Raw genomic sequence first — 13,901 nt, 5'->3', positions numbered from 1 at the left:
AAAGAGACATTCAATTTCATCTGTACAAATTTGTGGTGAAGCAAATAAAGTTGATGAAGAAAGTGCGAACAGCTGGTTGTATGAATTCAATCGAGTGAGGGAAAAGTATGGCTCATATGATGTGTTTAACATGGATGAAACTGGATTTTTCTACAATCTTTTTCCAAATCACATCCTGGGGATAAAAGGTGATAAATGTGACAGTGGAGCACGAAGCAAACAATCTGTGACTGTTGTGTGACTGTTGTAGTGTGCTGTAATGCTGACGGCAGTGAGAAGTTTCGTCCCTGGGTTATCGGTAAGTCCGAGACACCACGTTGTTTTAAAAACATAAATATGGACGCTTTACCTTGCATCTACTCTCACCACAAGAAAGCTTGGATCGATGGCACATCATTTCGCAAGTGGCTTCTTCGTTTCAACAGTCGAATGGTTGCTCAAACTAGACATGTTCTTCTTACATTGGACAGATGTACAGCTCATAACGGTCGTGGTCTGAACCTATCCAACATACAGGTTCAGTTTTTTCCACCCAACGCCACAAGCTGCCTTCAGCCTTTGGACCAAGGCATAATCTCTCTCATAAAGAGAGCTTATCGTAAACGACTTGTAAGATCTGCAATTCGTGCTGCTGAAAACAATAGTGCAACCCCAAATTGGAATCTGATTGACGCAATAAAAGGCATCGCAGCAGCCTGGAACTCAGTATCGCCACATCATATAGGGAAGTTGTTTAACAGAGCTTGGAGACATAGCAACACTGAAGATGTCCACGAGTTAGAAGATGCCACTTCACCTGATGAATGGACAGTTCTGCAGGACGTTGCGTACCGTGGGATTAGTGTCGAAGAATTCATTGGTGTGGACGACGATGTTGCCGTATGTGCTTCTGTGGAATCGGATGTGCCAAAAGCTGTGAACGAGGCGCAAGAATGGCCATCAGAAGAAAGTGAAGAGGAAGTGAATGCAGATACCATTCCACTTACCCGTCAGGAGATGTTTACAGCCTTGGATTGTTTAGAACGGTTTGCTTCAACATCCGACGTCACTGCTGGGTTTTCGGACGCTAGCACTACAATTGGTTGTGAAATTGCAAAATATTATCGTACCCATGAACGCCAGCGCTAGCAATCAACTAGCAGTAGCATACAAAGCTTGGGGTTTGAAGATTAATTACCCAAAAACAGAATACTTGACTAATGATTCAGGAGAGCTATACATTGAAGGAAAGAAAATCGAAAAGATAAACACTTTCTGTTATTTGGGATCCATTTTAGAAATCGAGGGAAAATCGGAGTCAGAAATCAATAAAAGAATTAGTGGCGGACGGAGGGTCATTGGGATGCTTAACTCAGTCTTATGGAGCACGAATGTTATGAGCAGAGCTAAAAAATTAATATACAAATCCATATTAGAGAGTGTAGTTCTGTATGGAACGGAGACCTGGACAATTAACATGAAGCACATTACAAAATTACAAGCTCTAGAGATGGACTTTTGGAGAAGATCGGCAAGAAACTCCAGGAAAGAAAAGATAAGGAACACCGAAGTAATAAGGAGAATGGAAAATAAAAGAAAGAATATATGACGTAATGGACAGGAAGAAATTACAGTGGTACGGACATGTACTACGAATGGAGAAAACCAGAATACCAAAATTGATACTTGAGTGGGAACCGGAGGGGAGAAGAAGAAGACGACCTATGACCAGCTGGCTCCAAAATGTACAGCACACAATGAGGAGAATGGGCGCACAGGAAGAGGGCACACAAGATCGAAACACCTGGAGGAATATTTTGAGAATATAGTTTAAGAACGTTTATTGTTTGTATTGTAATTTCCAAGTAAATTATTATGTTGGAGATAAGCCTCTGTAATGAGGAAAAGCTTAAAAAAATAATAAAACGAACGCCAGCGAACCATGACCAAATTTTTTCCAAGAAAGTAACGTAGGCCTACATAATTTGTGAGTACTTGGGTTTTACAATCACTTTATAGTGTTATAAGTCTACAATAACGTGATTGGTAGTGTAGTGTATTACACATTAAAAATCCGTGTTTTTCACTTAACACGAATTTTTTTTTTTTTTTTTTAACACGAACTCCTGATTTTTCGGTCCCTTCGGATTCGTGTTGACGAAGCTTTGCTGTATTTTGAAATGGGGAGTGGGATCAAATGAGTGGCTTCAGTGGGAAAATGGCCTGTTAGCGGCCATGACGAGGTAGTTCCTCCAAGCCGACGGCCGCGTTCTTCGCTAGCCGCCCAGTCACGGCTACTAGGGCGCGTCCCGGCGCTGCACTTTCGGGGAAACCCCGCGCCAGCCCATAAACCAGCCGCCGGGTGAGTCGGCGCGCCGCGGCGGCCGCCGCTCCTCTCCAGACGGGCCGGCTCGCCGTAAAAAAAGGAAGTGACGTCCGGGCTTACGTCAAACCGCCGCGGCGGCAGCGTTTCCCGAACGCCGATGACGCTGCGGCAATGTCTATAAACACTATCGCAAGACGCTCCTCAGCGGACGTAACTGAGTACCGTATATTTTTATAGGAAATGGTAAGGAGACAGTCGATGATTCTTGCACATCACGTATCCTATTTCAATTGTTCCATAGCGATGTACGTACATCTACACATTTACGTGATTACTCTTGCGCTTCACAGCCAGATTTCCAGAGGATTCAAAGAACAACTTTCAGACTTATTCTCGACCGTTCAAAAATGGTTCAAATAGCACTGAGCACTATGGGACTTAACTTCTGAGGTCATCAGTCCCCTACAACTTAGAACTACTTAAACCGATCTAACCTAAGGACATCACACACGCCCATGCCCTAGGCACGATTCGAACCTGCGACCGTAGCGTCTCGACCGTTCCATTCCCGAATAGCATGTGGGAAAAACGAACACCTTAGTCATTCTGTGCGAACTGTGGATTCACTTGTTTCATCATGTGGTCATTTCTCCCTCTGTTGAAAGTCACAATAGGTTTTGCCATTGCGAGCAGAAAGTTGGTGATTGTAATTTTGTGGAGAGATCTTGTCGGAACGAAAAACGAATTTGTTTTAATAACTGTCAGTCCAAATCGCTTACCGTATCCGTGAAGCCCAACTCGCTTATCGTATCCATGACGCTCTGTACTTTATTTCGCCGGCCGGGGTGACCGAGCGGTTCTAGTCGGGCATGGATGTGTGTGATGTCCTTAGATTAGTTAGGTTTAAACAGTTCTAAGTTCTAGGGGACTGATGACCTCAGCAGTTAAGTCCCATAGTGCTCAGAGCGAATTGAACCATTTTTTGTACTTTATTTCACGATTATGCAAAATGAGGTGGTCTTCTCTGAACTTCTTCGATATTCCCTGCCAGTCTTGTCTATTAAGAATCCCTTACCGCATTGCATTACTGCAGAAAAGGACGGAAAATACGTATTGTAACCTGTCTCTTTAATTGATTTGTTGCATTTTGTAAGTATTCTTCCAGTAAAACACAGTATTTGGTTCGTCTGCCCCATAACCTTTTCTCTGTCATAGTTCCAATTTAATTTTTTCGTAACTGTAATCCCTAACTATTTAGTCAACATTTAATAGAATTTCTTCAGTTCTTATCATCACAGGCACCGGCCTGATACGTCTCTAGAGGGGTGATGCAGGCCAAAAACATTTATCTTAAAGCAAGTCACTGTCAGACGTACCAAAATGTTATTTCAACCTGTGTAGACGCTACCAGAACGAAGATAGCACCCAAAATCTGCACTGTAACCTGCTGCCAGTGTGGAACTATTACACTCTTCCTTTATCAACGGTGTTTACCAACTCCTAGCGCAACTCAACAGCCCACGTGCCTCTTCCCACGCTTGAAGCGTCCGTTTGCGACATTACTACACCCACATTAGTTCCTGTGTCCCATGACGTGTAGTCAACAAAGGTACCGTATCCTTTGAGGCCCTTAAGGATGCCAGCTTGCATGAATGAAAATGATCTGCTATACTGTGGCCCATCTATATTGCATTAAAGTTAGTTGATAATGAAACCTTGTTCAAACTGAGTGCAACTTCCACGCAGTAATTCAGTGGAATGTCTGATGGTATCACGGTCACACTGATCAGCTAATACTCATGGCGACAGTCGCGCTTTATCTCTCCAAGATGGCAGTTCTCTGTAATACATTTACTCAATAATGTACAGTGTAATCTCGTTTAGCCGTTCCTTACCAATCCGAATCTCCGGTTAACTGGATTTTTTTTAGTACAGTGATTGTACGGTACTTCATAGTCCGGAAGTAATAATGACGACAATGAACAACGCCAATCGTTAAACGTAAATTCAGCCAACCAAAAAACACGGGTCCTTGTACAGCTTCACTTCACAAGTTTGAAAGGAGTCTACTAGGGTACACTTATATGGTCCGTCCGAATATTGTAATGATACTAATGTAAACTAAGCACAGCACTCCGTCTTCAGGCCACAAGTGGCCCATCGGGACCATCCGACCGCCGTGTCATCCTCATTGAGGATGCGGATTGGAGGGGCGTGTGGTCAGCTCACCGCTCTCCCGCTCGTGATGATGGTTTTCTTTGACTGGAGCCGCTACTATTCGGTCGAATAGCTCCTCACTTGTCATCACTAGGCTGAGTGCACCCCGAAAAATGGCAACAGCACTTGGCGGCCTGGATGGTCACCCATCCAAGTGCCGGCCACACCCGACTTCGCTTAACTTCGGTGATCTCACGGGAACCGGTGTATGCACTGAGGCAAAGCCGTTGCCAATGTAAACTAAGATGAAACTATTATATTATAAACGATGTATGCCTGTGATGTGCTCTGTAAAGCAGATCGCTGACTAGGGACGACTACGGAGCCAAAGATACTGTTTCTGGTCTGAGATTGTAGTGTTGGAGTAAGAGAGCTTTTGGCGCACAGCAGTGGGTAGCTGTCAGTGAGTGAAAGAGGATGGAGTAGGCAGTTTTTATGGTGTGCTCTATGAAGCCACCAAGTGTTAGATTATAATTTAGTAATTACGAGTATATGTATGGTATTATGGAAAATACAAATGTGGATCCAGACGTTTTCTCTCAAGCAAGGTAAAGATGTTAAACATTTACGACTCTCGTTTTTCCAGCGTGTTCGTGTAGAAGAGTTGGCTGATAACTGACAATTGTTGAATAACTCCAGAAAATACGTAAACAGATTTTGTATGGAGCACAGTGTGCTCATGTGGAAGCGATCTAGAAGCTTGTAAAACAATAAACTGGTAGTCAAGATCACTGGTTTCGGCGAAACTAAAGCCGCCATCATCGGATCTTAGGATACATACAGGTTACAACATCAAGGCAAACAATGGTGGTATTAGGCAACTGCGAAACTAAAGCCGCCATCATCGGATCTTAGGACACATACAGGTTACAGCATCAAGGCAAACAATGGTGGTATTAGGCAACTATGTCACCATTGTCTGCCTTGATGTTGTAACCTGTATGTGTCCTAAGATCCGATGATGGCGGCTTTAGTTTCGCCAAAACCGGTATTCATGCAATAAACAGAATTCCTGGGATCTTGCCTACCAGTTTATTGTTTTGCGAACAGATTTGTTGTAAAGGCTAGTTAGACATTTCCCTTTTGAAACGTTTCTAAGATTTGTTGACACAGGTATATGTAATATGATGATTTTTCCTTACGCTGTTTTAGCGAGGTTAGATAATACTTATTGTGTAAACCTCATTGTTTGTGACTCAAGTAGTAAAAAGGATGTAATTTTTCTGAGTAATGTAATTTCAATTGTCAGATGTTTTGAAAAGGCAAACTTGACTTCGAATAAAATTTCACTATTGAAAAGATCAGTGTTCGTATTTCACCCAAATCAGTGCTGTCTCCCTGTCCAGGTCATATGTTTTTCAAAGACATTGAATTTTTCTCAAAGTTTTGACTTATCAGCCAAAAGCAATTCATTAACATTTCAAAGATTTTTGGCGAGCATTGCACACAGCTGATCCTATAGCTAGTATATTTTATTCTTCTTCATTAGACACCAGAATATATCGCGATCCGCAGTTGCTGCTTTGGAGGTAAGATAATTTTATTTATTTGTTATATGCACAGGGACAAAAGTTACCAGTTTTGAAGAGCGCCAGAGGATTCGGTGCCTAAGGGGCTGGATGTATTTTGCGGTGACTATTTCTTTATTGGTATTGAGAGTTGCATTGCCTAATCAGTTCGTATAAAGTTTTTGCTAACAACAACACGACGTAAGTACACCACTTGCAGTAACAACATGCTGCACGATAACTAGTTTTGTATGCATTCCCAGTTCAGGCATTCATTCAATGTATTACAAGCAAATTATTTAGAGAACGTTACAAGTTAACATTGACATGCACAATGCTGAACTGCCTCGTTTGTTGAGAGTATAAATTAACATCAAAAAAATGTCCATGAGCAAAAAGTTAGATGCACTGCATAGGATGGAGGAGAACTGCTGAAAAACACTGCTGCTCAATTTGGTGTTGAAACTTAAACGGTGTCAGATTGGAACAATAACTGGCAATAAAATGAAGGATTTTTCAGAATAATAACAAAAGGCAGATTAAAGAGTGACGAAATAACCAAAAACGTAACGAATGAATTGCTAGAAGATGCAGTGTTCATGCGATTCAGTGCAAAGAGGAAGAGTTTGCAGGAAAAAGCGATGATTTTAAACACGAAGTTTTGTAATAGTGATCACATCTTTACAGTCAGCCAGAATTGGTTAGAAAAGCAGAAGCATCGACGAGAAATACATCAGTTGTCAGTGATCGACAACGCTGGCACTCAATCTAAAGACATTATGAGTCACACATAAGGAACAACGCAATGGGTCTAAGTAATGGTTTATTTGAACGCTAAGCACAAGCATCGTTGACACTAGACATTGTGGTGTACGAGGTGCCTTTGAGTCACTGTAGGTACAAACAGACTTAGACAAATTTTTAGTTGGTGTGATGAACTACAGCTAGCTCTAAATGTAGAAAAATATAAACTAATCTAAATGAGCTGAAAAGCTGCTTGAGACAAGCACGACGATTAAATATCTAGGCGTAACGTTGCAAAGGACGTACTGAAGTTCATTAAAATCACAAGCTGCATCTGAGGATATCAATCGGAAAGAAACTAAGAAAGCACTACACGCTAATCAGAAAATAAATTTCACTTATTCGTCATATTGTTGTCAGAAGATTACAATAATTATTTTACAGCAAAAGAAGTAGGAACGTAAACAAATACTACACAATACAAATATGAAAAAAACCTAAAAAAAATTCTCATATTCCGAATTTTCAGCGTTATTTTGACATAACGATTCTGGACTTCTATCCTGGTCGGAACACTAACAGTTTTCATGAAAGAGGTAAGTTTTTGGGCACATTCTGCTGCACTACTTTATACATACTTTACTTCTTGTACAGGTATGTTGTCCACTCCTTCTGACTTCATTTTCTGTTGGCCCCACGTACCCTCCGAATTCTTCCTTGTATCCTTCATTTTCTTCGTCTTTCGTATGAAGAATATGTTGAGGGGGTACCAACAGATCTGCTTATGATAGCAACGTCATAGAGGAGAAATGTTACTCTTTAAAGTGAGCTAACAGTAGATTACCGGTCAAGAATAAAACTATTCTATAATAAAAACGCGAAAAATTTTGTAACACCGTACATGAACCTCAGGATACTTATCGACTTACGCCGCTGGTGGTAATGGAAGACACCGTAATTCGCGCCCCCAATCCTGCATATCTTATTATTGACTTCCTTCAGGATAACGACATCGCTCGACTAGAGTGGCCAGCATGTTCTACAGACATGAACCCTATCGAACATGCCCGGGATGCACTGAAAAGCGCTGTTTATGGACAACATGACCCACCAACCACTAAGAGGGATCTATGCTGAATCTCCGTTGAGGAGTGGGACAATCTGGACCAACAGTGCCTTGATGAACTTGTGAATAGCATGCCACGACGAATACAGGCATGTAGCAATGCAAGAGGACTGCTACTGGGTATTAGAGGTACCAGTGTGTACAGCAGTCTCGACTACCACTTCTGAAGGTCTCGCTGTATGGTTGAACAACATACAATGTGTGGTTTTCATGAGTAATAAAAAGGGTGGAAATGATATTTATGTTGATCTCTATTCCAATTTTCTGTACGTGTTTCGGAACCGAGTTGATGCAAAACTTTTATTGATGTGTGTATATGCGAATTGGGGTTTAATGGCCTGCGTGGTCCGCGAATCACGTTTTTCGTTACTGTGTCATACAGTTCTGCATCTTCTTGTGAATTGGAAAATTCGGCTTGGATGATTTTGAAGATATCCGTTAATTGTTCTTTGATTTCTGGCCACGACAAGCTCAAAGTGAATCTTATGGAGAGGTAAGGTCGTCCATATTTTCTTATGTACGCCACGGCATCTTGAATGCATTCGTGCATATGTCTCGGATTTCCTATGCGTGGTGAGTGTAAGACTACCATTGCTTTAATGTCGTCAGCGTTTCCGTCGTTTCTGATTGCGTCTCGAACGTGTATGTATTCCTTCGTGCGCAGTTCTGATTCAGTCTTATGCAAAGCATTCGTTCCGCTTCTCTTGGAAGTGACTTTTTGTTTGTTTCTACTCCTGTTTCAGGGTGGATTTGTTCCGCATTAAAATGACATCCGTCCTCCCCATGCAGAAATAGCAACGGATATTGGAGGGCTTCATATGACCGTTGTGTTTCTGCAATGTATAGTAGTCCTTCTTCGTTGTACAGTTATGTCACGGCTTGTGTTTTCATTATCGACAAATACGATGGAGACTTCGTCTATCTTAGATGCATTAAATCGACGCTTGTGTTCTTCATGTGGTCTTTTGTAGGCTCGAATTATAACTTTATAGTCATTAGAAATAATTCGGGCTAGTGCTGTTTTGAAGATGTGAATCAGTTGATTGCATTCGTGTAAGATCTTCTGTAGATGTAGGACTACTTCTCGTCTCAATCCACTGCGTTTTGTGCATCGTTGATGAGCTTCTGTGTCTTCATTTCCTTTGAAATACACTTGCAGAAATGTATTGTCCTCGATAGGTAGTAGTAGTAATTATCCCATGTTGTGATATATCTGTCCTTGAATGGAAGAAACATAATCAATTTTACCTCTGTTTAACGTAGATCGAAGTGACGCCAAAAGAAGTCACTTGGAAGCAGGCGTTCTACGCTTTTATATTTTGAAAAAGTGTTTTGATTTTTGGAGTTTACCCGGTCATGTAATGTAAAAATTATAGCGGAGGTGGAATCCTATTGTGTCTTTACTGACTTTTTTCGCGAAGCAAAATTAGCAAATGTTATCCATTTTTTGTGTTTGTCATATTCTTTCGTTGGATCGTAGAGGAATGCTTCATGGTTGTACTGTTTATTTGTCCTCGTCCGCGCTTCTCGTAGGATGATATTTTCGTGGCTGTCTTGAGTTCGCAGTCTTTTTATTATAAGATTAAGTAGCAATTCTTGATGCTTCAAGCCGTTCATTTCGTTGTGCTTTGGTTTCTCTGCTTCTCACGATGCTCATTCTCGTTCGCTGGGAACTTAAACGTGCTTTGCGCTCTTCATCTGTTTCGTTTTTTCGCTATCCTTTTTGTTTTCGCCGCGTTGCTTCAGAACAGGCAATATCTCCTCCTCTTTGCGTTTGGGCATTGCCTAAAATATAAATACGAACAACTAGTACACTTTACACGCTTTAAACAATTTATTTTCGATTTATATTCAATGTGTCATTTTGACTAGTCACAAATCATTGTTTGTTTTTCTTCAATCACTGCACCACTTATTCGGTTTCTCCGAAGAAACTGACGTTCTAACACACGACGGGTGTGGCGTTATACACCCTACCAGCAGTAGCGAATACCAGAACATGCCAAAATGGCTTCGAATGGTCCATAATGTTCCAGAACATTCCACAACATTCGAGGGTGTTCTGGAATGTTCCACAATAATCTGGGATGTTCCGGAACATTCTCGAATATTCTCGAATGTTCCAGACTATTCCCGAACAATCCAGAACATCCTAGATCATTGTGGAACATTCTGGAATGTTGTGGAATGCTCTCGAGTACTCTCGAGTGTTGTGGAATGTTCGCGAATATTCTCGAATGTTCTGAAATGATTTAGAAATTTCCCAGCCTTTATATCTTCAAAAGCACGCCTTTCGGGTAGAAACGGGATAGAGGGCTACAGCACCATATAACTCCCTTGATTGAAAGGGGACTCGTTTCTGAGTTTTAGCGGCACGCACATTGTGCACTTACTTTTATGATACATATTGATAACAAATTTATTATTAATTATATGAAATCTTTACATCCACTTCTCGTATGCGGCGTGCTACTAAAGTATTATTTTTGAGATTGCTGTAGCTAATTAATGTTTTAGTATTTGTTGGATAGGGAGATTTCATGTTTGTGAGTTTTCTTGCAGTTTACTTTGATGTAGGGTGTATTTAGAGACTCCCAAAATGATATGATCAAGACCTCCGTCGTTTTCTGGATGTTCGCTGCATGTGGAAGAGTTTGTGACTGCTGTCCTGTAGAGGTGTGCAAGGAAACGTGAGCGTTCCAGCCTTTTTCTAACAACTGGTGTCATACACACTGACGGAAAAAAATCGCAGCACCGAGAAAGGGTTGTGCAACATAGACGAAAGTTGGTAGGCGCGTTTCTACATCTGAAAGATGATGTCTATACAGATTTCGCGCCAGTCGCACACTAATGGCGCCAGTAGTCCTATTATGAGGATACAGAAAAAAAGTTCAAATGTATGTGAAATCTTATGGTACTTAACTGCTAAGGTCATCAGTTTCTAATGTTACACACTACTTAACCCAAATTATCTTAAGGACAAACACTCACACCCATGCCCGAGGGAGGACTCGAACCTCCGCTGGGATCAGCCGCACAGTCCATTCATTACTCAGCGCCTTAGACCGCTTTTTTTTCCGTTGCGGGCGTCACATGACACCTGTTGACGTTCGTTGGTGATCCTTTCACTCAGTTTTTTTTATTACAGAGGCCAACCAGCTCTCTGACCGGACACGCTGAGCTACCGTGCCGACAAGACCGCTCGGCTAATCCCGCACGGTTGTGAGGATTAAAATCAGGTTTCCTTTCAATATATGGTGTAACGGTCATGAATGTTAATTACTGTTGTGATTGGACGTGTTGAGTAGCTGTTAGTCAAGAATGCCTTTAAGGCGACGAAGACGCCTTTATCAGCATCTCTCTCAGTTTGAATGAGGTCATGTAATAGGGCTACGAGAAGCTGGATGTTACCTCTGCGATACTGCAGAAAGAATTAGCAGGAATGTAGTCACTGTAAATGATTACTGGCAGCGGTGGTCAGGAGAATATAGGGTGGCGAGAAGACCAGGCTCCGGACGGCCACATGACACTACCGAACTACCAATAGGGAAGACCATCGTGGTATACGGCATATGGCTCTAGCGCGTCGAACTGCATCTGCAACAGCGATTTGAGCAGCACTTCGCACCACATTGACACAACGAACTTTACAAATCGGTTACTTCAAGGGCAGCTCCGAGGTAGACGTCCTGTAACGTGTGTCCCACTGGTGCTAGCTGCTGCCGTTTGCAACTTCAATGGTGTCAAGCGAAAGCTCATTAGAGGATAGGATGCAGGTGCGTTGTGTTTTCTGATTAAACCTGGTTCCGCTGTTTTCTGATTAAACCTGGTTCCGCCTCGGTGCAAGTGATGGCCTCGTGTTGATTAGGACACTGAGCGCCTATAACCGACCTGTCTGCGTGCTAGACACACCTTGAGTTATGGTATAGAGTGCGATTTCGTATGGGCAAGGGCACGCTCACGGCTATCTACATCTACATGTAAATAGATATACCGCAAGACGTGGTACGGTGCGTGGCGGAGGCTACCCTGTATCACTACTTGTCATTTCCTTTCCTGTTCCACTCGCAGATAGAGCGAGGGAAAAACGACTCTCTCTGTGCCTCCGTATGAGCTCCAATTTAGCGTATCTTATCCTCGTGTTCCTTACGTGCAATGTATGTTGGCATCAGTAGAATCGTTCGGCAGTCAGCATCAAATGCCGCTTCTCTAAATTTTCTCAATATTGTTTCTTGAAAAGAACATCGTCTTCCCTCCAAGAATTCCCTTTTCAATTCCCGACACATCTTCGTAACATGTATTGTTCCAACAAATATAGTACCCCGTCTCTGAGCTGCTTCGATGTCTTCTTTCAATCCGACCTGGCATGGATCAAATGTTCAAATGTTTGTGAATTCCATAAAGGATGAAACTGCTAAGGTAATCGGTCCCCAGACTTACTCACGACCTAAACTAACTTACGCTAAGGACAACACACACCCATGCCTGAGGGAGGACTCGAACCTCCGACGGGAAGGGCCGCTGGTATGGATCCCAAACACTCGAGCAGTTACAGAACGACGTGTTACGACTCAAACTGTGCGCAATAGACTGCATGATGCGCAACTTCACTCCCAACGTCCATGGCGAGGTCCAACTTTGCAACCACGACACCATCCAGCGCGGTAGAGACGGGCCCAACAACATGCCAATGGACCGCTCAGGGTTGGCATCACGTTCTCTTCACCGGCCAGAGTCGCCTATGCCTTCAACCAGACACTCGTCGGAGACGTGTTTGGAGGCAACCTGGTCAGGCTGATTGCCTTAGACACACTCAAAAATGTTTCAAATGGCTCTGAGTACTATGGGACTTAACATCTGAGGTCATCAGTCCCCTAGAACTATTGCAATTTTCTGTACTGGTTCCAGAACTCTCGGAACCGAGGTGATGCAAAACTTTTTTGTGTGTGTACTATTCTGACTGTATTTTGTACAAAAATTAAGAACAGTAGCTGTTAAACCTTAATTATTTTGAAAATGTTACTCAATAATGAAAACGTGTTGTGTTTCATGTAGTTCTCCAGTACAGCCCTGAACTGTCAATTGTCACGCTGCATTTTTTATTTTTATTATTATTTCTTTTCATGGGGAACACTTCACTACACAAATAGCGAAATTTTCAAAGCTTGCCAGAATTGTGGGACACCCTAGATGTACGTTGCGGATGAGTTGTCTCTTCCTGTGTTTTATCTCTGTTATCCTCAGAATTCCAGAGCTTTACTAACTGAGTTCGGTGATACGGGCCTGTAGTTGTGTGCATTTGTTCGAATGCCTTTTTGAAAATGGAGATGACTTAGCGATTGGCCGTGTCCCTGGCGACGGTGCTTGACCAGAGGGAGCGGATCACAGATAAAGCACGCTAGCAGCGGGCCATTCCCGGTGTGCTGCCTGTCACGCACCGAGGCAGCGTATTTATTCGGCTCGCGCCGCCTCCTAGGAAGCGCGCGTCCGGGGCTGAATTTCAAGCGGCCCGGGAAGTCCAGCATTATTACCCACCGTGCACACACGTCGTGTCATTCCGCTGACGATCGGCGCTTTATTTACTCGTGTGGCTTGCGATCGGGAGCGAGCGTTTCTTGTTGATGCCTCTAATCGGTTCGCGTGTCGGACGCTTTACACTGAGATGACAAAAGTTATGGAATGTTTCGTAATACCGTGACGGACCATCTTTTGTTCAGCGTAGTGCAACAGCTCGCGTGACATGGACTCAACAAATCGTTGGAGGTACCCTGCAGAAATATTGAGCCTGTATAGCCGTCCACCATTGCGAAACTGTTGCCCATGCAGGATTTCATGTATTTCCTCTCGATTAAGACCCATAAATGTTCGATGGTATTCGTGTCGGACGATCTGGTGGCCAAATCATTCGCTTGAACTCTCCAGAATGCGGCCCAGTGACATCGCGCATTGTCGTGTACAAAAATACCGTTGTTGTCTACGAATATGAATTGCCATCGGTTCA

At 42.7% G+C, this 13,901-nt stretch overlaps 1 protein-coding gene across 1 annotated transcript; it reads left to right on the top strand.

Annotated features, from left to right (window-relative positions):
* The first annotated feature begins 336 nt into the window (after positions 1-336).
* On the top strand, positions 337-1,128 carry LOC126348854 (tigger transposable element-derived protein 6-like). The gene has a single exon (XM_050002392.1). It carries the CDS (start codon positions 337-339, stop codon positions 1,126-1,128), a length of 792 nt encoding a protein of 263 aa, XP_049858349.1.
* Positions 1,129-13,901: the final 12,773 nt, after the last annotated feature.

This window comes from Schistocerca gregaria, chromosome 1 (genome assembly GCF_023897955.1).
Source record: "Schistocerca gregaria isolate iqSchGreg1 chromosome 1, iqSchGreg1.2, whole genome shotgun sequence".
Classification (NCBI taxonomy): domain Eukaryota; kingdom Metazoa; phylum Arthropoda; class Insecta; order Orthoptera; family Acrididae; genus Schistocerca; species Schistocerca gregaria.
This window is presented reverse-complemented; position numbering and strand designations above follow the sequence as displayed.